This window comes from Sus scrofa, chromosome 1, assembly GCF_054392235.1.
Source record: "Sus scrofa isolate SSC_HxYL_T2T_F1_AM1 chromosome 1, Sscrofa_HxYL_maternal_Yorkshire_Landrace_v2.0, whole genome shotgun sequence".
In the NCBI taxonomy this organism is placed as follows: domain Eukaryota; kingdom Metazoa; phylum Chordata; class Mammalia; order Artiodactyla; family Suidae; genus Sus; species Sus scrofa.
The window spans coordinates 287,498,514-287,521,133 of NC_139383.1; the positions used below are offsets into that span (position 1 = coordinate 287,498,514).

Below are 22,620 nucleotides of genomic sequence, written 5' to 3' on the forward strand. Positions count from 1 at the left end.
CTCAACCAGCCGGACCTCACCGGGCCTGGGCACATCTGCCGAGACCCTGCTTCCCAGCGGGGCCCGTCCCAGCTTCCGGGGGGCTTGGGTCTCAGCTCATGGTAGATGCAGGGTTCCTCCCTCAGAAGGAAAGGCCCTGATGCTAGGAGGTCCCGCCCGAGGGCCGTGCTGGGGGCAGGGGCTAGGGGGGCTCTGGCTGCAGACCAGACCGGCGCCCCCCCCCACCGGCTGGACGCTGGGGAGCTGTCCTCTTGCTGCCGAAGGTGACAGCCGTGTGACCCTCAGGGCGGTGGGGAGGGTTGAGGATGGTGGGCCGGTGGCGGGCTCCCACTCCGTCCTCGTCCCCCCGACTTCGCCGTCCTCGGTCGTGAAGCCGTGGCTTGCGTCGCCTGGTGGGGCACTGAGTGCCCAAGACGTGTGCTTCTGACAATGGCACGAACCTCCTTTCCCTGGTTTCCTTCAGGGCCCCCCAGGCAAGGACGGGCTCCCGGGACACCCTGGGCAGAGAGGCGAGACGGTGAGTGTGGGCGGGGCCGGGGACGCGGGGGGCGGGGCCGGGGGTCCACTGCCCATCGGCAGCCTGGGGAAGGCCCCTGAGGGCCAGGCCAGCTTCTGTGGCCTTGCGGGGAGGCCCTTCCGGGGAGCCCGGGGGCCAGCAACAGCCCTGGCACGCCTCTGTGGGCGGAGGCAGGTGCCAGCTTCAAACCCGCCCTCGTGGGTTCAACCCAGGGTCACACGTGACCCCCATGAAGCAAACGGATCCTCGGTGCAGCCCCTCCGACCCCAGGAGAAGGTCGAGTGTGGCCCCAATTACGGCACGTGTGCCCGAGTGGAGGTGTAGCCGGGAAGCGGGTCCATTTCCAGCCGTGCCATGTGGTTCTGTCACGTTTCACGTCCCCAAACGTCCAGTGCAGGGTGTGGCCTCGTCCCAGCCCTGTCTGTCCAGGTCCCTCTGGCCTCGGGGTTGACGGCAGGGGGCCGGGGGGTCTCCTCCCGAGTCCTTTTCTAGAGCCAGAAGGGCAGGGGCCGGCCGTTGGAGGCTGGGAGCTTGGCTGGGCTCAGGGCTGGCATCCCACTGGCACAGGCTCACCCCCACCTCGCCCTGCACAGCCTCGCTGTGCTTGAAGGACTCCCGCGTGTTTCGTTAGGAACAAAGCATTGTCAGCGCCACGGTCAGTTCCTGGCCCCGTGAGAGCCATGTGGCATCAGGCCCAGCTTCACGCCGTGTCCATTCTAGGCCTGACCCTGGGGCCAGGGTGGGTACACCTGTGACCTTGAGGCTGTAGGCATCAGACAGCTGGGGGCTCACCGTGTCGGGTGACCTCCTTGTGACAAGACTGCTGGGAGGTGACAGAAGGCCGGTGTCCTCGTGGTCAGAGGCCTCTGAAGGACCAGCACGGGAAGGAGGTCCCCTCCCGAAACGGGAGGTTGACGCCCCCGTCCATCTGTTCTTGGTGCCTCCTTGGAAAAAAAAAATTCCCTTTGTCTGTTTTTGGCTTGTTCTGCTGAAGCCTCCTGTAATTATACCTTCCCAGGGTTCTGCGCGGCGCTGGGGCCTGATAAATGGAGAGTCCTTTGCTCCTTTGTTTAGAGAGAAAAATTAAAGCGCGCCGCCTGAGTTTTGCATGTTTTCTCTCTAACGCCTTCCCGAGGAGGCGAGACGGAAGGTTTGGCCTATAGGGTGTGTTTTTCTCCTTCCGACTGTTCCTGGGAAGAGACTGCGGAATAATTAAGCCATTTGTTTCTGCTGGAAGAGTAGGACAGGCACTTGCGGTGCCCTTGGCAGAGCCTGAGGGGCACCCGCACCCAGACCCAGCTGGGGTGGCGGGTCCTCCACGGGCCAGTCCGACGCCTTCCAGAAGGGCCTTCCCGGGACTTCCGCTTTCTTTAGCGGGTGGGACACCGAAGTCGTTGCTGGTCCTGAGTCCAAGCCCAAAGCCCCCCCCCATGGGGCTGGTGACAGATCCTGTCCTCAGCACCGTGGACGGTCCCCCAGTGGGCCCCACACCCAGGCTCCTGCCTCCCTTGGGCACAGCTACCCAGCTCACCCAGGGCTGCTCTCGAACCTGCCCCCCACCCCTTGATCTGATGCTGTCAGGCTGCTCCAGAGAACACTGCCTTAAAATCACTGCCTTAAATGAGGCCATTTGTGTCCCTTGCGTGCAGCTCCGCCGGGCCTAAAGAAGGGAGCCACCCTAGAACCTGCAGGAGCTGCACCCCCGTGGGTTCGCACGGCCTGGGGGCTGAGTGTGAGGTCACCAGCGCTGGCTTTCTGGCTGCCGTGCAGTGAATCAGAGCCACCCTGGCTCATCTGCCACGGGAGCTGGGCCCCCACAGCTCCAGCTGTGCCAGGCTGCTTCCCCTCCAGACTCTAGGATTTCCACTAAACACCCCCCCAACCCCCCGGGCTTAGCATCTGTGCATCTCCCCCAGCATCACGTGGCACCTGCAGATGGCAGCTCGTTGGCATGTGCCATGCTCTGTAGACGGGCCGGAAATTAAACTTGCAGCACAGCCAGGCTGCTGCCGACGTGCCAGCGTGCAGAGCAGAATGGAGAGGTGCCTGGATGGAGCTAAGAATACGCCTAGCTGCCGCGTTTGGGAAGCAGCGTGTCCTCACTGCTTCCTGACTTCAGTCAGTGCAGAGGCGCAGGCTGGGAAAACCACCTGTCTTGAGCTGGGGGCCTTGGTGACACAGGCAGGACCGTCCCCATGGAGTCACTAATGAGATGCAGCCCAGAGGTGGCTCCCAGTTTTGGTTTCTAGCAGCTGAAAGGTGACACTAAATCTGCTCAGAAAATGAACTCTTAGGGTTGTTATAAAGATGAATGGTTTTAAAATATATTTCTCAGCACAAAGCAGGGCAGGGGAGGCAGCGAGGGAAACTAACTGTCTGGCTTCATTACCTTCATGAAATGAACACAGAAGTGAAACGAGAGAAATGGCCTTTCAAATGGAGACTGGAGGGTCCATTGTTTGGGGACAGGGTCAGGGTTGGGGGTAAGCGTCTACGGAGAAACCAGCAGTGGGGCTGGCGCGGGCCACTTCAACTATCTCAGCACGGGGACTCTCTCTTTGCAGGGTTTCCAAGGCAAGACCGGCCCTCCAGGCCCACCAGGTGTGGTCGGTCCTCAGGTGAGACACAGCATCCCCTGGTGTCCCTGGTCACCCTGGGTCCCTGCCCACACAGAAGAAAGGGTCAAGTGTGGGGGTGAATTCTCCCCATTCTCCAGGTGCAGGTGCAGCCAAGAGGGCATCATGAGGCTTAGTAGTAGTGCTTATTAAATAAGGAGCTGTACCCTGTGCAGGGGAGCAGGTGCAGAGAGCAGGACAGGGATCTGTTGACGTGAACCCGAGTCACACCAGGTGGGCTCAGGAGCCTGGCTTCCACCCCCTGGCAGCCCAGCTGTCCACACAGCCTGACTCTCTGCCCTGGATTCTCGTGCCCGGGGCCTGCTGTTCTCATTGCTTGCAGATCCACTCAAGGACAGGCTTGCAGGCTCAGAGATGCAAATCGGGGTGAAGCTGCTTCTTAGAAAGTTCACAGCTGATGTGGTGGTAAATGAGGCAGAAATCCACGGCATCAGGGCTGCAGGAAAGGCAGGCTCAATCCCCGCCACCCCTCTCTGCCCTGGTCCCCGTGACACCCCACGGAACACAGGCCCTGCTCTGATGCATCAGGGAGGAGACGCTGGAGCACAGGGCAGGCCAGGCAGTGGCTGTTGAACTCCTGCCCCGTTTGACTTGCCCTGCCCCTTTGGGACTTTTACCGGAAGGAGACGCCTTTTGAAGGAATGTGCAGGTCCAGTGGGCTGGTGCTGGCCTTTGCCAGGCTGTCCTGAGATTTAGGAAGAGAACGTGCCCGGTGAACACGTTCGCGGCTGACGCAGGTTTTTCCCTGCAGGGTCCCACGGGGGAAACTGGTCCCATGGGCGAACGCGGCCACCCTGGACCCCCGGGCCCCCCCGGTGAACAGGGGCTCCCGGGCCTCGCGGGAAAAGAAGGGACGAAGGTGAGTCCCCGGGACCCCTGTGCCCGTCGGCCTTTCCTACGGAACTGTTTCGACCCTCGGTCTGGGTCTTCCTCTCGCTTCTTTCTGGTGAACGGGTGGCTCCTCAAGATGCCTTTTCCTGCCCAGACCAGGAACTGAGCTCCATCTGTGCTTCTTGGAAGGAGGGCCTGGGCTGACCCCGCCCCAGGGATGAATGTGGCGCGGGCTGGGGACCCCCTTCTGCCCGGGGCCACCTGCAGCCATCGCACCCCTTCCCCAGACGCGGATAAAACTGCCTGACCCTTCGTGTGTCTAAACTGAATTTAACGACCCTTTAAAAATTCCAAATAATAAAAACGTCTCTCCCTGGCCGGGGTACCCCCAGCTGGGGGTGGCAACTTCCTGTGTTTCCCCATTTCGGCTTTTCAGGGAGGGACACAGGAAATACACGTGCTCCAGCACTTTGTGGGACCACACACAAGAAAGTGAACTTGATTGAAAAAGTCACACACACACACACATATGCATGTACGTGGTTGAGGACATGCCTGTGTACTTGGGAAACTGTGTGTGCGCGTGTCTGTGTGTGTGTGAGAGGGGGAGGGAGGAGGGGGGAGGTGCAGAGACAGGCGCCCAGCCACGAAGGGGGCTCTCGGAGTTGGAAAGGAGCCTGAGGGCACGCTGGTTTAAAGATCCCTCAGCTCCCACGTTGGACCCCAGGGAAAATTCTGGAAGACGTCCAAGCTTTGATGAACCTCAGGGCAGGTGGAACATCTTTTCAGAAAATGTGCTTTCGGGCTTGAGACAAGCATCCGTGTGGGGCAGAGACGCCTTCGCTTGAGCCCCAGATACTTGGAGGGGTGCGAGGGGGTCACGTGAAGCAGCCCCTCATGGCCCTGAAGGACGTGATGGGGTGCCAGGGCTCCGTGGAGTGCGGCTAGAGTCCCAGTGGAGTCCGTCCCCACACCACACCACACCACAGCAGGGACAACGCCGGGCCCTTAACCTGCTGGGCCACCAGGGAGCTCCCTCAGATTCCTCGTAAAGCCCAGTGCCCGGGAAGGCCCCCCCGCCACGGGTCGTGGGCCCGGGCAGGGACTGCCCAGCTTCCTTCCACCCCAGTCTGGGGCATCGCTCAGAAACTGACCTACGGCTCTGATTTCAGGGTGATCCAGGCCCCGCCGGCCTTCCTGGGAAAGATGGTCCCCCAGGCCTACGCGGCTTCCCTGGGGACCGAGGGCTTCCTGGTCCAGTGGTGAGTGAGGGGCCAGCGGGGGATGGGGGTGGACCCCGCCCAGCCCGGGGCCCTCCCCCCGCAGCGCCCTGCCCACTTTGTTGCTTTGCAGGGGGCGCTTGGACTGAAAGGCAGTGAAGGCCCCCCCGGCCCGCCAGGCCCCGCGGTGAGTGTGCTGGCCCCGTGCAAGGCCTCTCCCCCCCACAAACCCGCTCTGCAGGCGAGCGGTCAGTCCCGAGATCCAGGGAGCACGCACACCTGCCCTGGTCCCAGAGGAGGCGCTGGACGCAGGAGGGACGTGGATGGTGGGCGAGGCTGGCAGCCAGATGACAAGGGGGGGGGCACGTTATGTGAGGAAAGCTGGAGAACCTGGCAGCTGGGAGGGAGGGCCGAGCGCCCCACCCTGACCCTGCTTATGCGGGGCAAGGAGCAAGCTGACCTGCTTAGTGCGGGTGGGGATGGAGCAGCCTGGACACACAGGCACAGCCATGGCTCCATGGCCTGGAGAGCCGGGCCGGCCACACATGCAGGGCTGCCCAAGGCAGAGGTCCCTGTCCCAGAGCTGTGCTCTTACCATGGTCCCCCCCTCACCACTTGGAGGTCCCGCCCTGAGAGGCCAGGCGTTCAGTGTTCTGGGGCCCTGGGCTGTGGTCTGGGGGATTCGGGCCCCGTGAGGCTGCGCCCACCCTCCAGCAGCAGCCCAGGGACCGCTGGCCTGGCCTGACTCTTTAGGGAAAAGGGACATGTGCCTCAAGTCCCCCTGCCCTGCCGGGGGCCCGTCCTACAGCCCCCGCTGCTCGGCATGGCTGTGGGGCCGCAGGAGCTGCCCCGGGCCTGGCGGGGTTTGAACGCAGACCCCAAAAATGACAGCCCCTCCCCTGACTGAGTTCTGGGCCGTTGGAGGGAGGTGACGGTGGAAAGTCAGGCGGAAATGGAAACGTCCCCTTTCCTTCCCATGAAGGCCAGGAGCAGGACGACACCCGGGCCACAGCGGCTCCCCGGTGCTGACCCTAGAGTTAGCCCAGGTGCCCACCTGCAGCCCTGCCAGAGCCCCCGCCCCCACACGGTGGAGGGGCAGCGTGGAGGAGCGGGTAGGAAGGGAGCGCCGGTGGCAGGCGGTACCCAGAGAGCTTGTTCAGGGCGAGCATTTAAGGAGGCTGTGTCCCCAGACCCTCCGGGGCTCAGACCCTGACCACACAGCTCATGCTGGCCGGGGCCCTGGGGAGCCCCTGTGGGCTCTAGAGTGAGAGTGGTACGACCGGGCGGCGCTTTGGGAAGTCGTATGCATGCATGTTGAGTCTTTGAAATAAACCACTTTCTTGGCTCGCCCAGGGATCTCCCGGGGAGAGGGGGCCGGCTGGTGCTGCTGGGCCCATTGGAATCCCAGGGCGACCCGGACCGCAGGGACCCCCCGGACCGGCTGGCGAGAAAGGCGCTCCCGTAAGTACTGCCTCGGAGGCGGGGGGCTTGTCCCTGCCCCTGTGCTGTCCCCTTCCCGGGCGTTTCCCTGGGGGTGGGGGGGGGACAGGGGGGTGGGTGCCGTTTGTGCTGCGTGCCCAGGTGTCTTGACTGAAGTCCAAGGGCAGGTCCCAGGGACGGCTAGTTTCTTGCAGGAGTCGCTTGAGCCACTGGGGTACTCGGCGTGCATTGGGGCTGGGCAGGCCCTGTCACGCCCACACGTCAGTGCCCCCTACGGGTGGGCATGGGAAGGGGTGGCAATAGTGTGTCCGCGCACGGCCTCAGCCTCGGGCTGGGCTGTGGGTGCCCCGTGTGGATGCTTCGCAGCCCCCACCCCTCTGGCCTGGGCTCACGGCCCGTCTGTGTGGGAGAAAAGTGGATATTTGGGTGGTGCGTTCTTTGTCGGTCTGGGGGTCAGTGTGGAGAAGAGAAAGCTGCTCCTGGACCTTCCGAAAGCCACCTCCTGGGGCTGTGGTCACCCCGGCCGGAGGCTTTATGAAAGCTCCGGGGCAGGGGGCCGGCTGGAGGCTGGGTGTCTGTGAAGGGGGTTAGTGAGCCCCGTGTTGTCTCGATGCCTCTGGAAAACCCATGGCAGCCCCTCTCCTGGGCTCCTCTCCCCAAATAAGACACAAAGCGCCCCTTCCTGCCCGGCCGTTCTCTTGCCCCAGCCACCGTGGACGCCTGCCCCCACGATGTGGCAAACTCCCACCTTCCCCCACATCCACTCAGCTGCGGAGACAAATTCGAGTTCAGACTTGTCCTCCACGTTGCGAATGTCTATGCGCCCCGGTTCCTGGGGCTCAGGCTGCAGACACCCCTTCCCGTTGAGTCAGGAAGGGGGCAGTGCTTGTGTGTCCCCCGTCCACGGCTCCTGGGTGAGAAGAGGGCCCTGGCCGCCTGCCCGGCCGAGAACTCCCCACTGGGCACTCGGGCACCAAGGAGAGTTCCGTCGGCGCCTCCTCGTCACCTCAGTGGCGTCTGGTGGTTCCCATGAGCCTCTGCTAATTCTGCGCCAGAGCCCAGGCTCCGGTCAACACTCAAGCGCACAGACCCGATGGGAGACGGCCGGGTTCGTTGTTTCAAGAGAGTAAATATTTGAGCAGAAGCCTCTCCGAGTTGCACCATCCAGGGAAAAGCTGGTCACGCTCCCAGAATAGCCACAGAAGAAACGGCCGAGTGAAAGTCAGGTGTCGCGTCGGGCCAGGAAGGTTCCACGTGAGCTGCAGTCAGCCCGGCGTTTTCTGCCTTAACTGGGGAAGCGTTTCTATCAGTGAGAAGGGAATCAGGGAAGTTGCCTGTGCAGCAGGAAAGGAGGAGAGGGGGCCCGAGAGGGTGCCAGCCCTGGTGAGGTCCAGCAGTGGCCGTGCACGGTCCCATCTGTGTCCCCCGCCCGTGCACGGGCCTGGTTCTGCTGGGAAAAGGGATTCGTGGCTTGGGTGAGAAAGTTCCAGCTGCTCACAGGGTGATGTGATGGCTGGTAAAACTGGGAAGGACAGGGAGTTCCCTGGTGGTCCAGTGGTTAGGATTCGGTGCCCTCGCCACTGTGGCCCTGGTTCTATCCCTGGTCTGGAAACTGAGATTACACAGCAAGCCGCTATACGCTGCGGTCGAAGAATGTAAAAGCCGGTGGTAAGGATCGTTGAAATTATCCAAGGGGCAGTTTGAGGAAAATGAACCAGAGCTACGAGGAGAGGAAGAAGGGGTGTGTGCAGGTGCGCGCGTGCGTGCAGGCCCCGCGGGAGGGTGTTTGCAGAGAACCGGGCAGTTCCTCGGAAGGGGCTGGGGCTGGCGCTCCGGCCCCCCTGGTCGCTGGCCTGAATGGGCCTGTGAAAGCTGGTTGACCAGGTTGCCATCCTGGCTTTGTGGCTTGTGACCCAAGCCTCCATCTCCCCGTCTGTCGAAGAGCAGCTCTTCCTCGGATGGGCGCGCATTAGACGCAGCGAGGCCCGGGATGCTGATCCAGGGCTGGACGCAGAGCCCAGCGGAGAACCAAGGACTGGGCGACGGTCCCTCCCCGGGAGCTGTCTCTGGGCCTCTCTGGGGGCGGGGGAGGGGATGGGCTGGCGGCAGGTGGTTCCTCTGATGGATGGAGCCGCCTTTGACCAGGGACCCCCTCTCCTCTTTAGGGTGAGAAAGGTCCACAAGGCCCAGCCGGCCGAGACGGCCTGCAGGGTCCAGTGGGGCTCCCTGGTCCAGCTGGCCCCGTGGGCCCCCCAGGAGAAGATGGAGATAAGGTAAGGAGGCTGCAGAGACGCCCCCATCCCCATCCTTGGACCACGCACGGCCAAGCTTGGCCGGTGCTGGCAGGTCAGAACCGGGCGGGTGGGGGGCTTTGAAACCGTGGGATGCAGGTGCTATCAGGGCTCTGGTGCTAGAGGGACCCTGTGCTGCCCATGGCCCTTCTGGGCATCCGTGGATGATTTGAGAATAACTCGCAAGCCGTGCTAGCAAACGCCGTCTCTGCCATGCCCGAGGCGACTCGGACACGGCTTTTCTCGTGTGTGGTTTTGATGCCGCCAGAGACAGGTGCTGCAGCGGCCAGAGCGGGGAAGAAGGCTCTGCATCGTTTTGGAACTCTAAATCTGTGGGGCCAGTCGGGTGCGGTTTTGCTCCACGTCTAGTTTTAAATGTCTTCACCTGGACCATCAAGGCTCCCTTTCCTCAAGGATGGGCCTTGTCCTTGCAATGCGCTCCCGGCGCTGGCCTGGACGTCGGTGAAATTCAGCTCTTTGGTTTGACCGCCCCTTTATGAGAGCTCTCCAGTGGCATTGCCAACCATGTCACCTCCCCAGCCATGCCGCCTTGCCTCTCGGGGTGGGAGACGGCCCTGCACTGCAGAAACACTTTGGCGGCACGGGAACTGAAGCGTCTGTATTGCACCGCTGTGTCGGCCCATTTGACAAACAAAGAAGATATTTCTACGAGAAAGTTCTACCACGCTTGCAAATCTACTAAAATCCTGCCAGGCATCAGATCAAGGCCTCGTCCCGTTTCGCTCTCTTATTCAAAAGGAAATCAAATTAATATATGGAAACCCTTCTTCTTAGGAAAGTTATAGGGCCCCCCGGAGAGGAGATTATTTTTTTATCTCCAAGAAAAATTAATTATGGGGAGCAGATCATGTGCAAAGGGGTCTCTTGTCTTCCCACAGGGAGAGATCGGGGAGCCGGGACAGAAGGGCAGCAAGGGCGACAAAGGCGAGCAGGTAGGGGGCCACGCGTGCCGCCTGGGGCCGCCGGTGGAGCCACGGCGCAGGGCCACGAGCTCGGCATGGCGCACACGCAGCCCTGCGTCAACAACCCTTAAAATACGACAACGTCCCCACCCCTAAAGGATGGTTCGCAGCTGGTGGGCTCGCCTCCCGTGTTGAAATCTCGCTGCGACCCGGCAGCAACCACCTGTCTTCTCCCCACAGGGACCTCCCGGGCCGACAGGACCCCAAGGCCCCATCGGACAGCCGGGCCCCTCCGTGAGTATCTAGTCAAAGACCCTCAGAAAAGCGCCCCCATCCCCGGAGCTGGCGCGGCCACGCACCTGTCGTCACCACGCTCACCCCTCTCCCTGCAGGGCGCTGACGGCGAGCCGGGTCCCCGAGGCCAGCAGGGCCTTTTTGGGCAGAAAGGTGACGAAGGCCCAAGAGGTTTTCCTGGGCCCCCCGGCCCCGTGGGGCTGCAGGTACAGCAGAGCTCGCTCAGCGCCTGGGGGTCGGCTTCCGCTGATTCCTGCCTCTTTGCTGTGGCCTCTCCTCCCCTCCCCTGCCCTCCCTCCCCTCCCGTCCCCTGCCCTCCCTCCCCGCCTGTCCCCTCCCCTCCTGTCTTCTGGAGAATGGGGAAACTGAGGCAGGGCTGCAGGGCTTCCTGGGGCTCCCGTGCATGGAGTGCTGCAAAGTCCCATACGTCCAGGGGCCCCTGCCCTGCTTCTCTTACTGGGTAGCGTCTGTCTTCCTGCTTGTCGGAGACACGCGAGGCCCTACCGATAAGCTGGTAGAAAGGGAACAGACGTGGCTTCCCGGGGCGCGGCAGCGCGTGGCCGCACCGTCCAGCCCCCGTGCGCCCACGCACGCCTCCTCCTGTGTGGTGTCTGCACGCTCTGCCTCCTGCCGCATGGACGGCGTTTGGGCCCAGCTTTTCCCACTTCATTTTATGAGTCTTGTCAAATGGCATTGAGTGTTCTTTGAAGCCGTCCCTTTTTATTTATTGTTGAAAACATGACGTTTGGTCGCTGCGCCTTGTCCCAGCATCTGGTGGTGACATAACTTATTCACGCGTTTCCCTGCTGTTGGCTCTTTAGGGTTTATGGTTTGATGGGACTTTGCAATAGGCACTTTGTCCATAAATCTTGGCAAACTCCTCCAGCGTTTTCTGGGGCTGACTCGGAGCCCGGGGTTCTGGGGGGCTTCTTCCTCTGTACCTGTGCATGGAAGACCACATTCCTGAGCCTTTGGGCTGCTCGGCCTGGGGTCGCGCCGGGGAGACCGCAGAAGCTGTGCGTGCGTGTCCCGTGGAGCAGTGCCGGCTGCCAAGTGTCTGATGCGTTTCTCTTCGCAGGGTCTGCCAGGACCTCCGGGGGAGAAGGGCGAGACGGGAGACGTGGGTCAGATGGTACGTGTCACCAGCACGTGGAGACCTGGCCGGGCAGCTGGCTTCTGTTTCGGGGGACTTTGCATCTTCTCTGCGCTCAATGGCTCTGCTCTTCCCAGGGCCCTCCAGGTCCCCCCGGCCCCCGAGGACCCTCTGGAGCTCCCGGTGCCGACGGACCGCAAGGTCCCCCTGGCGGAATAGGCAACCCCGGCGCAGTGGGAGAGAAGGTGACTCACGCCCCGAAACGGTCACGGTGTCTGAGTGTGTGCATGTGCGCGTTCCTGGCTGTGCCCGCCGCGTAGGCACAGGCGTACAGGTGCCTTCCAGGGCTGGTCCTATCAGATGCTTTTTGAAACTAGAAGAGCGTGCAGTGGGCCTGGGGGTCCGCCTCTGGCCCCTGTGACTGCCTTGTGCAGAATTTCCACACGGTACAACCGCCAGCAAGGGTCCTGCTGCCTCCTCTGAGGTGGGCTGATGGACGCAGCTCTCTGTTCCTTGGGGCCAGTGGTTGCTGCCTTTCCAGGTTCCATCTCGGCCAAACCCTACTTTGTCGTAGCCCCAGGTCCCCTTCCTCTGACCCAGTTAAGTGCAGGGCCTGGGCCTGCAGAAGACCGGTGAGCACGCTGGGCCTCTGCGTGCACACGTGTGCTCATGCCTTACACGCGTGTGTGCAGTGGGCGAGACAGCCCTGGAGTCCGATCCACCCAGACCCAGGAGCTGGTGCTCCTTTTCAAGCCCTCACCCAGTCCCTTGGGTGGAAGGAGGGGGTGGGGGGCGTCCTGCCGTTTGTGCTGCTTGCACGCCATTCCAGAACCTTCCATCGAAAGAGGTCTTCTGTCGCTGCCCGTTCTGTACGATACAAAGATCACAGAGAACCCCCCCCCGGCCCAAGAGCCCCCGTGAATGGTATACCGCCTCTGCTCGGGGCGGCGTCCTCTCCCCGTGCCCCCCGTGGGCCTGCACACCCAAGGATGTCCTGTGTTTTCTGGCCCCGCCTCCTTTCCCCTGGCTTCGCCCGGTCCTCCCCCAGAGCTCGCCTGGAGCGCCCCTTCCCGGGGAAAGCCAGGGTTAACACCCCCATGTGCTCCCCCGACCCCATCCACCTGTCCATCCCAGGCCTGCCTGTGTCAGTGTCACCCCTCTCTCCCTGGACGCCTCACCCGTCTCCCCTCCAGTCCTGACCCTCAGGGACAGTGACCGCTGTCCCGCCCTGCCCCCTGCCCCCCCCCCCGGCCAGACCCACGGCTCTCCTTGCCGCTGTCATCACACCATCGGGTGGCGCTTCTTCCTTTAGGGTGAGCCCGGCGAAGCGGGAGAGCCCGGCCTTCCCGGAGAAGGAGGCCCCCCGGTGAGTGGCGCTTTGGGGCAGGGGCCGGACGCAGCTCGGACGGGGTGGGTGGGAGGGTCCTGCTTGGCCTCGGTTTTCCCATCCATGACATGGGAGGCCTGTCCCCTCTTGTGCCTACCTCACGGGATGGCTGTAAAAAGGGCAGCGTGGTGGGGAGTGGGCCGGCGTGCGTGCATGTGTGTGCCTGCCCCCACGTCCGTGATAAACACGCAGACAGCTGGCCGCGAGAGGCCCTCCATCCGTGGTGCTCTGGGCCCCCCACAGGCTTCCATAAGTGGGGCCGTTGTCACCCCGTCGGCCCAGCCCTGGGACATTCAGACCGTGACAGGTCGGATGGCGTCCTCTCCAGCCCCCATCCCCAACCCCCGAGGGAGGCGCTCCGGCCCAGGGGGCGCCTGGTGAACAGAGTCCCCGGGGCTGCTGGCTGCTTCCTCCACCTGGGAACCACGGGGCGGGCGGGGGTCCCTGCGCCCCCTCAGGGTCCACGCCACCGGCGGGCAGCTGCTGGTGCCCACAGACACGGGGCCCGGCCACCGTGGGGATGCTCGCTTTCCACCTGATGCCGTCCTTGCTCTGGGCGGCCTCCAGGCGGGCTCTGGGAACACGGGCCTGGCCTCTCCCCCCAGGGACCCAAAGGCGAAAGAGGAGAGAAGGGCGAGTCGGGCCCTTCTGGTGCTGCTGGACCCCCTGGACCCAAGGGCCCCCCCGGAGACGACGGTCCCAAAGGCAGCCCCGTGAGTACCTGTGAGATGCCGCAGGGCCAAGGTCCGCCTCGCCCCGGGCGCCAAAGCTCCCGGCCGCCCGAGTCTCGGGGTGAGGTTCTTAGGAGCAGAGGTTTCCACCCCAGCTCCTGAGCCGAAACAGAGGAGGGGAGGGGAGCCCCGTGCACGGGCCGGGCTCCGTGTGGCCCCTCCATTGCCTGCCTTGGCTTTGCGTCAGGAGGGGCTGCACCGCAGCAGGTTCCAGAAGCTAAAGGTCCAGGCTCCGGTGTCAGCCGGAGGCTCCAGAAGCAGATCGCTGGGCCAGAGGCCGCCTTTGAGGGCCTCTGGGGGGCGAGAGCGCAGCCCCGCCTTGCCCGATTCTGGGCTGGCGTGGCTCGCGTGAGACGATGTTCTGGAAAGGCCGTCCTGGTACGGAGGGCACGAGGTGTCAGAGCTGGCGGGGTGCTCTGGGCGAGGGCGGCGCAGGTGTGGACGGTGGGCGGCCTGCGTGGCGGGGTGCTCCAGGCCTGGCTGCTGAGCCCCCGACGGCCTTTCTTCCTGTTTCAGGGCCCTGTCGGTTTTCCTGGAGATCCCGGTCCCCCCGGAGAGCCTGGCCCCGCGGTAGGTGCCCAAGGGCAGAGCCCCGGGGTCCCCGCAGCCCCAGACCTGCCTCGCTGGCCCGTCTCTCTCTCCTTCTGGATGTTTCTTTTATGACTGTCGGTGGGATGTGGCCACCTCCCAGCGGCATCTGTGACCTGATGCCGAAACGGGCCAGGCCCTGCCCACCTCCCAGCCCCTCGGGGATGGAGTTTGATTTTCGGGTCGGGACTGGGGACACTGGGAGTCGGTGCCCGAACTCAGGTGCATCCGGGAGGCAGAAGGAACTTGCTTGTGTCTCCACAGGGTCAAGACGGTCCCCCTGGTGACAAAGGAGATGACGGTGAACCCGGGCAAACAGTGAGTCCACCCGGGGCCTCTAGGGACCCTGTCGCCGCTTCTCGGGGAGGTGGGAACGTTCCCCTAAATGCAGCAGAACTGCGGGGGGCAAGCGGGTCCCCAGGCTGCTGCGGCCCAGGCGCCCACGCAGAGGTGGGGGCAGAGGTTCCAGGACCAATTCTGCCAGAGAAGAGCGGGGCAGGTTCAAGGCTGGCTGAGGACAGACTAGACCCAACGTCTCTGCATTTCCGTCGCCTCTGACCCCAGACCCGCCACGTCTTCATCTGACGGGCCTGATTCCCAAACTCTCTGTTCTGTCTCTGACCCCAGGGATCCCCGGGCCCTACTGGTGAGCCAGGTCCATCTGGGCCTCCAGGGAAAAGGGTAAGTGCTTCTACAGGGGCCCTGGCCCCTCAGTCCCCCCGCCCCCGCCCCGGCTCGGACCCCGTGAGGAAGGTGCTTCTGTTGGAAGTGCGTTCCGGCTCAGCTTCCTGCCACATCATCAAATCTCAGCCCTGCTGGGTCGATGAGCCGCTCCTTTTAGGGTGGGCCAACTGCTGACACGCCAGGAACAGCCGTGGTGGGAGAAAAACACCCACGGAGCTGGAAAAACCCCCTTTCCCCTGGGTCAGACCTTTGGAAAAATCACAACAAGCGAAAAGGCCTTTTGCTGATGCTGCGGTAACTGGGCCGCTTGCTGTGCGGCCAGGGCAGGAGCCCCCCGAAACACAAGGCTGCTGGCACCCCCAGCCCCCCAGGGACCCAGCCGCCTTTTCCAGAACCAGAGCTCCCGGGGCTCCTTCTGAGATCCTGGGAGTGACCTGCACGCCCTCCCTGCCCCCCAGGCCTGTCCCCCTCCACTCAGCTTCCACGAGCTCCCTTGTCACATGGTCCCTCTTGTTCCTCCCAGGGTCCGCCCGGCCCCGCAGGCCCCGAAGGCAGACAGGGAGAGAAAGGAGCCAAGGTAAGTGCTTTCTGGCCCGGCCGAGGCTGTGGCCGTGACCCTCCAGAGTGCGCCGAGGGCCCCGTGGGTGTGGAGTAGACACGTGCTCGGAGGTGCCCAGCTGCTGAGGCAGCCAGGAGCTGGTGGGGCCCAGAGGGCAGCCAGCTGTCTCTACAGTCTGAGCAGAGTGCGGTGGCCTGGCCGAGCCTTGGCTCTGGGGCCCCCGACCCTGAGCCATGGTCCATCTGCCCCGCCATCCTCAGAGTGGGGAGGCCCTTGCTGGGTGCCCTCGGGCCTGGGTTGACCTGGCCAGGCCACCCTGCCTCACATTTGAAGTGGAGACGGGGCCCGTGCTGGGCTCAGGGAGGGTGGGGGGCCCGTGCTGTGCAGTTAGCAGGGAGCCCAGCACCCAGAGCCCTCGTGGCCGCTGCCCTGGGGAGGTGCTGGGTGGGCCACTCCCAGGGGTGCCTGGCATTGACTGAGACAGCAAGGGAATGTGTCCAGCCCCACGTCTGCTCAGGACACGGCGGCCGTGTTGGTTGGGAGCCCAGAGGACCGAGGACCGTAGCAGGATGGAGGCTTGGCCGCTGTAGGGAACGTGGAGACTCGGGGGCAGCCCCTGAATATCCGGGGGGCTCCGGGGTTCTGTCCGAGGCTCCTCGGAGTTCCCGAGCAGCAGTCCTCGGCAGGGGTAACGGGCCCCTCGAGCATTGGTGTCCCACCCTGGCCTCCTTGCCGCCCTGCAGGGAGAAGCCGGCTTGGAAGGCCCTCCTGGGAAGACTGGCCCCATTGGCCCCCAGGGGGCCCCGGGGAAGCCTGGTCCTGATGGCCTTCGAGGGATCCCCGGCCCCGTGGTGAGTGGTCCAGGGAGGCTGGGGGTCGGGGTGGCGATGCTGGGCGGGGGTGGGACTGGGGATGGGGACAGCCCGGGCGGGGCTCACGCGGAGGGTCACTGTGTTTCAGGGCGAGCAAGGTCTCCCAGGAGCTCCCGGCCCGGATGGTCCCCCCGGCCCCATGGTGAGTCACGGATGCCCCGAGGCCCCCCGGCGGCGGCGGCGGCGGTGGAGGGCGGGTTTGGGGATGAGACCTCTGATCCCGCTGCCTTCTCCCCCGCAGGGCCCCCCAGGGCTCCCCGGCCTCAAAGGAGATTCTGGACCCAAAGGGGAAAAGGTGAGCCGTGGGGACGCCTCGCCAGGGGCCCCGCTGGTGGGACGCGCAGCCCTTTGAATACAGCGCTTGAAACTCAGCAAGATGTGGGGCGTCCCCTGCGTTTGTCCCGTGTTTGGGGTGGCGGCCTGAGAGGTGGCTTTGAAGACCGTGGCTGGGACCGGGCCCAGGTGGCTGGACCGGAGTCGCCGCCACCGCAGATGCCCTTTCCTCTTCCCACAGGGCCATCCAGGCTTGATCGGGCTCATTGGACCCCCGGGCGAACAGGGCGAAAAGGGTGACCGTGGCCTTCCCGGCCCCCAGGGCTCCTCTGGCCCTAAGGGGGAACAGGTACGTGGGATGCTGGCCCTGTGTCACGTCAGAGCCGGAAGGATGTCCCCACGTCCACGAATCCAGATGGGGACAGCAGGACAGGCTCACCTGGGTGCACGGGGACCTGGGGCAGAATGGGAGCCCAGCCCGGACCCTGCCGGGGCCTCAGGTCATCCCCCCGCCCCACCCCCCACCCCGTGTGAGAGCCTCCGGCCCAGCTGACCGCCCGGAGGTGATGGTCGGTGCTCGACTGCATTTGCACGGGTGGGCCAGGCGACTGTCCGCTGGCACCCTCACTCCCACCTTAACCCCAGGTGTGCACATCTCACCCTAGACTCCACTGGGAACTCCTGCAGCCGATTGGGGTCTGCAGCCCCCAGGAACCATAGCAAAGGAAGCCCTGGCCTGCGAGTTTTGCCTTGTCCTACACCTGGGGCCACTTGCCCTGGATTCCGTGGCTGGGGAGGTGGGGGCGGGGCAGGCAGTCTTTCCTCTCCCCCACGTGAGGGTCACGGGGCCGCATCCCGGCCTGTGAGTCACCGCGTCCCGAGCCAGGTGCGACCGTGCCCCTGAGCTGTGCCCACCTTGGCCCACAACTGACCTGAGAGGGGACAGGATGCCCGAGGCAGAGCTGGAGGGGGCGGAGCCAGGAGGCCCAGGGGTGTCCTCGGGAGCCCCCGCCTCCTCCACCCTGGCCTCCCCGTGGCCCCGAGAACTGGAGAGAGGTCAGCTCAGAGGCTGCAAACTCCAGGTGTGGGAAGGGCCGCTGGGAGGCCGGACTGGACACACAGGACCCCAGGACACTTACTGCGCCCCTGCCGGGGGCCTGGGCTTGTGGGGAGACCCAGGCCGTGAGCAGAAAGCAGCCAGGGCACCAGGCAGGGGCCGTTCACACGAGACCATCGGAAGGGCACGTTCCTGCCCAGTCACCTCCCCGAGGCCCCGTGGACACTGGGGTCCATCCAGGCGGGCTGGGGCAGCAGCGCCTGAGGGCTCAGCCTCACGGCAGGCGTTCCAGCCCCTCAGGTCCCGCAGGAGGGGTGGCTCCCGCGCCCGCAGCCCGCGTTGGGGGAAGAGGCGTGAGCCGAGGGCCGCGCCCGCCTCCTGGTCCAAACGGTGGTCGTTTCTGCTTCTTCCAGGGCATCACCGGTCCTTCTGGCCCGATCGGGCCCCCGGGCCCCCCAGGCTTGCCGGTGCGTATCTGGGATCCGTGTGCGGTTCCCTGGGTTATTCCTGGGAAGGGAGGGCCTCCGTGCACGGCCGGAGGATCACGGGCCCCCGGGGTGATTTGCTCAGTATCTCACATCCAGGTTCCGAGCTCAGAAGCCGGGAAGTGGGGCCTCTGGGCTCTGGCGTCAGGTGCGGGGGAGCCTCTGTCTCTGGGCATTTTAGGGCATGCGGACAACCCACTGTGGGCATCTGGGGGACGCTGACGCCAGCGACGGCGGCTTCCCCAGCAGCACGCACAGGCCCAGGCCGGCCCCGACTGGAGCTGGGGTCCCACTTCTAGGCACCCAGCCTGGGGCCTCCCCCACGTAGCTGGAGCCCCCCAAACTCCAAACGCAGCCTCCCCCCCACCTTCAAATCTCTTCTCACCTGAAATCAGTAACCTGAGGCCCGCCTGGGCCTGGGTCCCCGTGACCCGACGCTGGGCCTCCCTGCAGGCTGGGGGTGGGGTGGGGCTCGGTGTCCGGGCCTCTGAGGCCAGCCTGCCCTCGTGGACCCCTGACCCTGGCGGTCGGAGCTCTGATCTCCCTGCTGGGGAGGGCGGGAGGCTGAGCGGGACCCAGGGACCCTCCCTGCCTCCATGTGGGTGCCAGCCAGCCACGCTCACCCCCTCAGCAGTCAAGCAAGGACAAGCCTGGCTTCCAGGAGGGCAGCACGGGCGCGCGAGGGGGTGAAGGCGGGGCCGGAGGGAAGGGGCCTCCCCCAGCTGACCCCCGCCCCTCTCTCCGCAGGGCCCCCCTGGTCCAAAAGGTGCTAAGGGCTCCTCGGTAAGTGGTGTCCCCCCGGCCGGCCCACGTCACCCTGGGGGAGGCATGTGTGTCCCCTGGGACGGGAACCACCCTGGGGTCCCCCTGCCCCCTTGAGTCATGGGCCCAGAGGTCACGGCCTCCTCTGCGGCTGGCATCCCTGAGCCGTCACAGGCCAGGCATTTGGGCTGTTGGCTCCCTGCCTTCCAGAAAGGGCCCTGTCCCCCGCAGTCCCCAGCACGGGGTGTCCAGTTCTCACACCCAGGACTGGGCGGCCCTGCCTGTCAGGCCTGCCCCTCCGCCTTCTCCCGTGTTTCTGGGGAACATTCCAGACCCCGGGGTGGATTCGGTGAGTGAGACGGTTCTCTTCTTCCCCCCAGGGTCCAACTGGCCCCAAGGGTGAGGCAGGCCACCCTGGACCCCCCGGCCCGCCGGTGAGTAGCCTTCGAAGGCCTGGGAGTCGGGGGGCGGGGGGGTCTCCTAACAGCCAGGGAGTCGTGGAAGCCGCAGTCCACGTGGTTAGATCTTGGCGTGCTGTGCAGCGTGTCTGGGGCGGGGGCGCTGTCCCGGGACGGCGCGTCAGGCAGAGCCCCCTCCCACCCGCGGCTGCCCCTCTTCCGCCCCCAGGGCCCCCCCGGCGAGGTCATCCAGCCGCTGCCGATCCAGGCGTCCAGGACGCGGCGGAACATCGACGCCAGCCAGCTGATGGACGAGGGGGAGGCCGAGAACTACATGGACTACGCCGACGGCATGGAGGAGATCTTCGGCTCGCTCAACTCCCTGAAGCTGGAGATCGAGCAGATGAAGCGGCCGCTGGGCACGCAGCAGAACCCGGCGCGGACCTGCAAGGACCTGCAGCTCTGCCACCCCGACTTCCCGGACGGTAGGCGGCTGCGCCCGGGCCCCGACATCAGGGCAGGGGGGCAGGACAGGGCAGCCGGGTTCGGGGGCAGCGGCCCCGCCTGGGCGGTGGGCGTGCGGGCCTCTCCCCCTGTCACCTGGTGAGGTGTCGCACGAGGAGGGGAGGCTGTCCTCAAAGGCCAGGAGAAGAGGTCAAAGCCATGAGATCGCACGGAGCTGGGGTCTGCTCTAATCTCAGCTGCTGTCTGGCAGGGCACCTGCTCCCCTGGAGCCCCAGGTTCCCACCTAGAAACACCTGCCTCTCCGGGGACATGTGTAAAGTGTCTGAGATGCTTTGGGCCTGCGCAGGGCAAGCCCTGACGCGACCTTGGCTGCCACTGCTGGTTCATCTTGGCCCTCGCGCTGGCGTCGAAGGGCACACTCAGAAAGCACCACTGAGCCTCCAGAATATCACAAAAATGCAAATCAGTCCCGTTCTTGGCAGTAATAACCCACTGAAAGATGACACCGCGTTAGCATGTGGTTCCCCCTCTGGGAAGGAGGGGTGAGCAGCAGCGTGCCATCGGACAGACCCCAGACAGGCCCGGCCGTGACCGCCGAGCGGAGACGGCGTGGCTGCTCCTGGAACCGTCCGGGACCCGCTCTCACGCACCGCCCCCCCTCCCTCCAGGTGAATACTGGGTGGACCCAAACCAAGGCTGCTCCAGGGACTCCTTCAAAGTCTACTGCAACTTCACGGCCGGAGGGTCCACGTGCGTCTTCCCCGATAAGAAGTCCGAAGGGGTGAGTACCGGCCCGATCGCCTCCCGCCCGGGCCGGGCGCACGCCACTCCCGTGTCTGCGTCTTAGGGAATGGAAGGCAGACACGGGCCAGTTGCAAAATCAGGACTTTTCCTCCAGAAGTCAACTCGCATTTGCTCTAAGGAGACGTTTCTAGCAATGGGAGGGGCTGCGTGCAGCCTCGGTTCGCGGAAGGTTGAGGGGTGGCCGGCTCCCCCCACCCAACACTGGGGTTTCAACCACCGCTTGGTCCAGTCCGTCCTGAAGTGACCCTGTCCTTCTGACCGCAGACCAGCCCGAAGCCCATGGAAGGACTTTTGGGCAAACGAGTCCCAGAGACATATTTGGAAGCTGGTGTTTGCCTAGGTCCTTACTTAGCGTCGGCTTGCCTCCCCAGCACACTGCCCGCCTTTAAAGCCTGTTTAGGAGAAAATTGGGCTTAGCAAGGTTCTGATCCATTGAGATTTTGTGACGTGTCCATTTCACAGTCACCTCTGTGGCCTTTCAGAGGCCTCACCTCCAGGGTGGGATCTCCGAGTGTAGACAGGGGTGAACCAGTGTGTGTGGTGGCGCTTGGGGATGGTGTGGGGATAGTGTGTGGGTGGCGTGTGGGTGGCACGTGGGTGGCGCGTGGGGCGCACGCACTGCTTTCTCTCGAGGGTGCGTCGGAGCCCCGCCCGCTTGGGCCCGGGGCAGGTGAGGGAAGAGGGTGCGGTCTTTACCTGGGAAGATGGAGGGCACTTTGGCCGCAGGGCCCGCTGCGTCGGCCTGACCAGACCCTCCTTGTAACGTCTGTCACAGAGGCTCCCTGTCCTGTGCAGGGGGTTCCTGGAGGCTCAGGCCCGGGCCGGCAGGGGCGGGCAGCCTGTGGTCCTCGGACTCCCTGCAGCCTCGGCGTCCAGAGTGCTTCCCTCTAGGAGAGCAGCTGCCTTCTCCTGGGCACGTCCCCTGTCCCTAAACTCACGGTCACTGTGGGAAGGTCCAGCACCCCCGTGGGCTCTGTGCTGACCAGGACAATGTGGGGACCCCTGCTTTATGCATTTGAAATCCTTGGGAACCTGCAACACCCCTGTGGCTCCAAAGAAATTTCTAAGCTCGGGACCCTTGTGTCTGTCAGAGACTCGGGAGGAAGTTCCGGTGAAGATGCCGTGTCCTACCCTGCCTGGTGCTGTCTGCCCTCTGAAAGCGGCCTCGTTGCCCAAGAGCCAGCACGATGCCCCCAGGAGCCCAGCTGGTGGTGGTGCCAAGCAGAGGGCGGGCTGGGGGTGCCGAGTGACCCCACAGCTCCTGGCTCTCTCTCTGCACATGTGCTGACTGCCAGGGGTCCTCGGGCCACAGCCGCTCAGCCTCCTGTGGGTTGAGACCCCTGCCGGCCGCCTGGGCTTCTGGGCTCCTCGGCATCGGAGGGGAGGGGAGAGGATGGAGGGCAAATGTGGGGGCGGCCCCCCGCCCGCGCCACTGGTCCTGCCCCAGGGAAGCCCCTGGGCTATCCCAGCACAGAGCTGATGGGCGGCGGCTTTGAGAGCAGGTGGGCCCGTCCTGAGGGGCAGGGGGCAGGCGGACCTGCTCTTCCTCCATGAGGCCCCTCCGCGGGCTCCTTGAGGCCAGCTCGGGGGAAGAAGCCAGGGGACGGAGCCCAAGCAGAGGACCTGAGGGACGCCCAGGAACAGGCTGGACCCGCGGGCACTGTCATTCCACCCGGGGTCTTTGTGCCTGCAGCAAGCAGACCGCGGGCAGAGGCGGCCCCCGAGCTTCTGCTTCTGGAGTGGCAGCAGGTCCCCTCCCACAGGACCACAGGAGGGAGGGTTCATTCATCTGTTTATTCCGCCGCAGTGTCACCAGGGCTGCTGGTGCTGCTCTCGGGGTCTGAGGCCCTGTCCTCTGCAGAGCAGACCCGGAGGGAGCCCCGCCTCCCCGGAAGGGGGTGCTGCCCCTCCCATGACCTGTGACACTGCTGCTCCCACGGAGGAGCCGGGGTCACAGGTCACCGACTCCCCATGCTCCCAGCCACACACGCTGCACACACCATCTACACCGCACACACACATAGCACACGCATATACATCACACACACTGCACACCACACACACTGCACACGCTGTGTACACATGCACAGCACACAGCGTGTACACAACACACAAAAACTGCACACACCATGTACATTGCACATGCAGCACATGGCGTGTACACACACGGGGCACACAGCATGCACATGACACACACACTGCACATGCCGTGTAGACCACACAAACTGCAATGCCATGTACACTACACACAGTACACACACCATTTGCACACACAACGCACACGCTGTGTACACACACACCACACACGCT

At 64.5% G+C, this 22,620-nt stretch overlaps 1 protein-coding gene across 3 annotated transcripts in view; it reads left to right on the forward strand.

The window, feature by feature from the left end:
* COL5A1 (collagen type V alpha 1 chain) overlaps positions 1 to 22,620 on the forward strand; it is a 150,672-nt gene that overhangs the window by 113,632 nt on the left and 14,420 nt on the right. For all 3 annotated transcript variants that reach the window (XR_014836809.1, XM_085010628.1, NM_001014971.1), the window contains 27 exon segments: positions 464 to 517; positions 3,082 to 3,135; positions 3,905 to 4,012; positions 5,157 to 5,246; positions 5,338 to 5,391; positions 6,558 to 6,665; positions 8,810 to 8,917; positions 9,835 to 9,888; positions 10,099 to 10,152; positions 10,251 to 10,358; positions 11,231 to 11,284; positions 11,383 to 11,490; positions 12,558 to 12,611; positions 13,238 to 13,345; positions 13,880 to 13,933; positions 14,216 to 14,269; positions 14,579 to 14,632; positions 15,159 to 15,212; positions 15,938 to 16,045; positions 16,155 to 16,208; positions 16,308 to 16,361; positions 16,581 to 16,688; positions 17,810 to 17,863; positions 18,629 to 18,664; positions 19,024 to 19,077; positions 19,271 to 19,526; positions 20,175 to 20,287. Coding sequence is in view for 2 of the 3 variants with exons in the window: in XM_085010628.1 (XP_084866754.1) it covers positions 464 to 517; positions 3,082 to 3,135; positions 3,905 to 4,012; positions 5,157 to 5,246; positions 5,338 to 5,391; positions 6,558 to 6,665; positions 8,810 to 8,917; positions 9,835 to 9,888; positions 10,099 to 10,152; positions 10,251 to 10,358; positions 11,231 to 11,284; positions 11,383 to 11,490; positions 12,558 to 12,611; positions 13,238 to 13,345; positions 13,880 to 13,933; positions 14,216 to 14,269; positions 14,579 to 14,632; positions 15,159 to 15,212; positions 15,938 to 16,045; positions 16,155 to 16,208; positions 16,308 to 16,361; positions 16,581 to 16,688; positions 17,810 to 17,863; positions 18,629 to 18,664; positions 19,024 to 19,077; positions 19,271 to 19,526; positions 20,175 to 20,287 (2,169 nt within the window). In the remaining variant the exon portion in view is untranslated.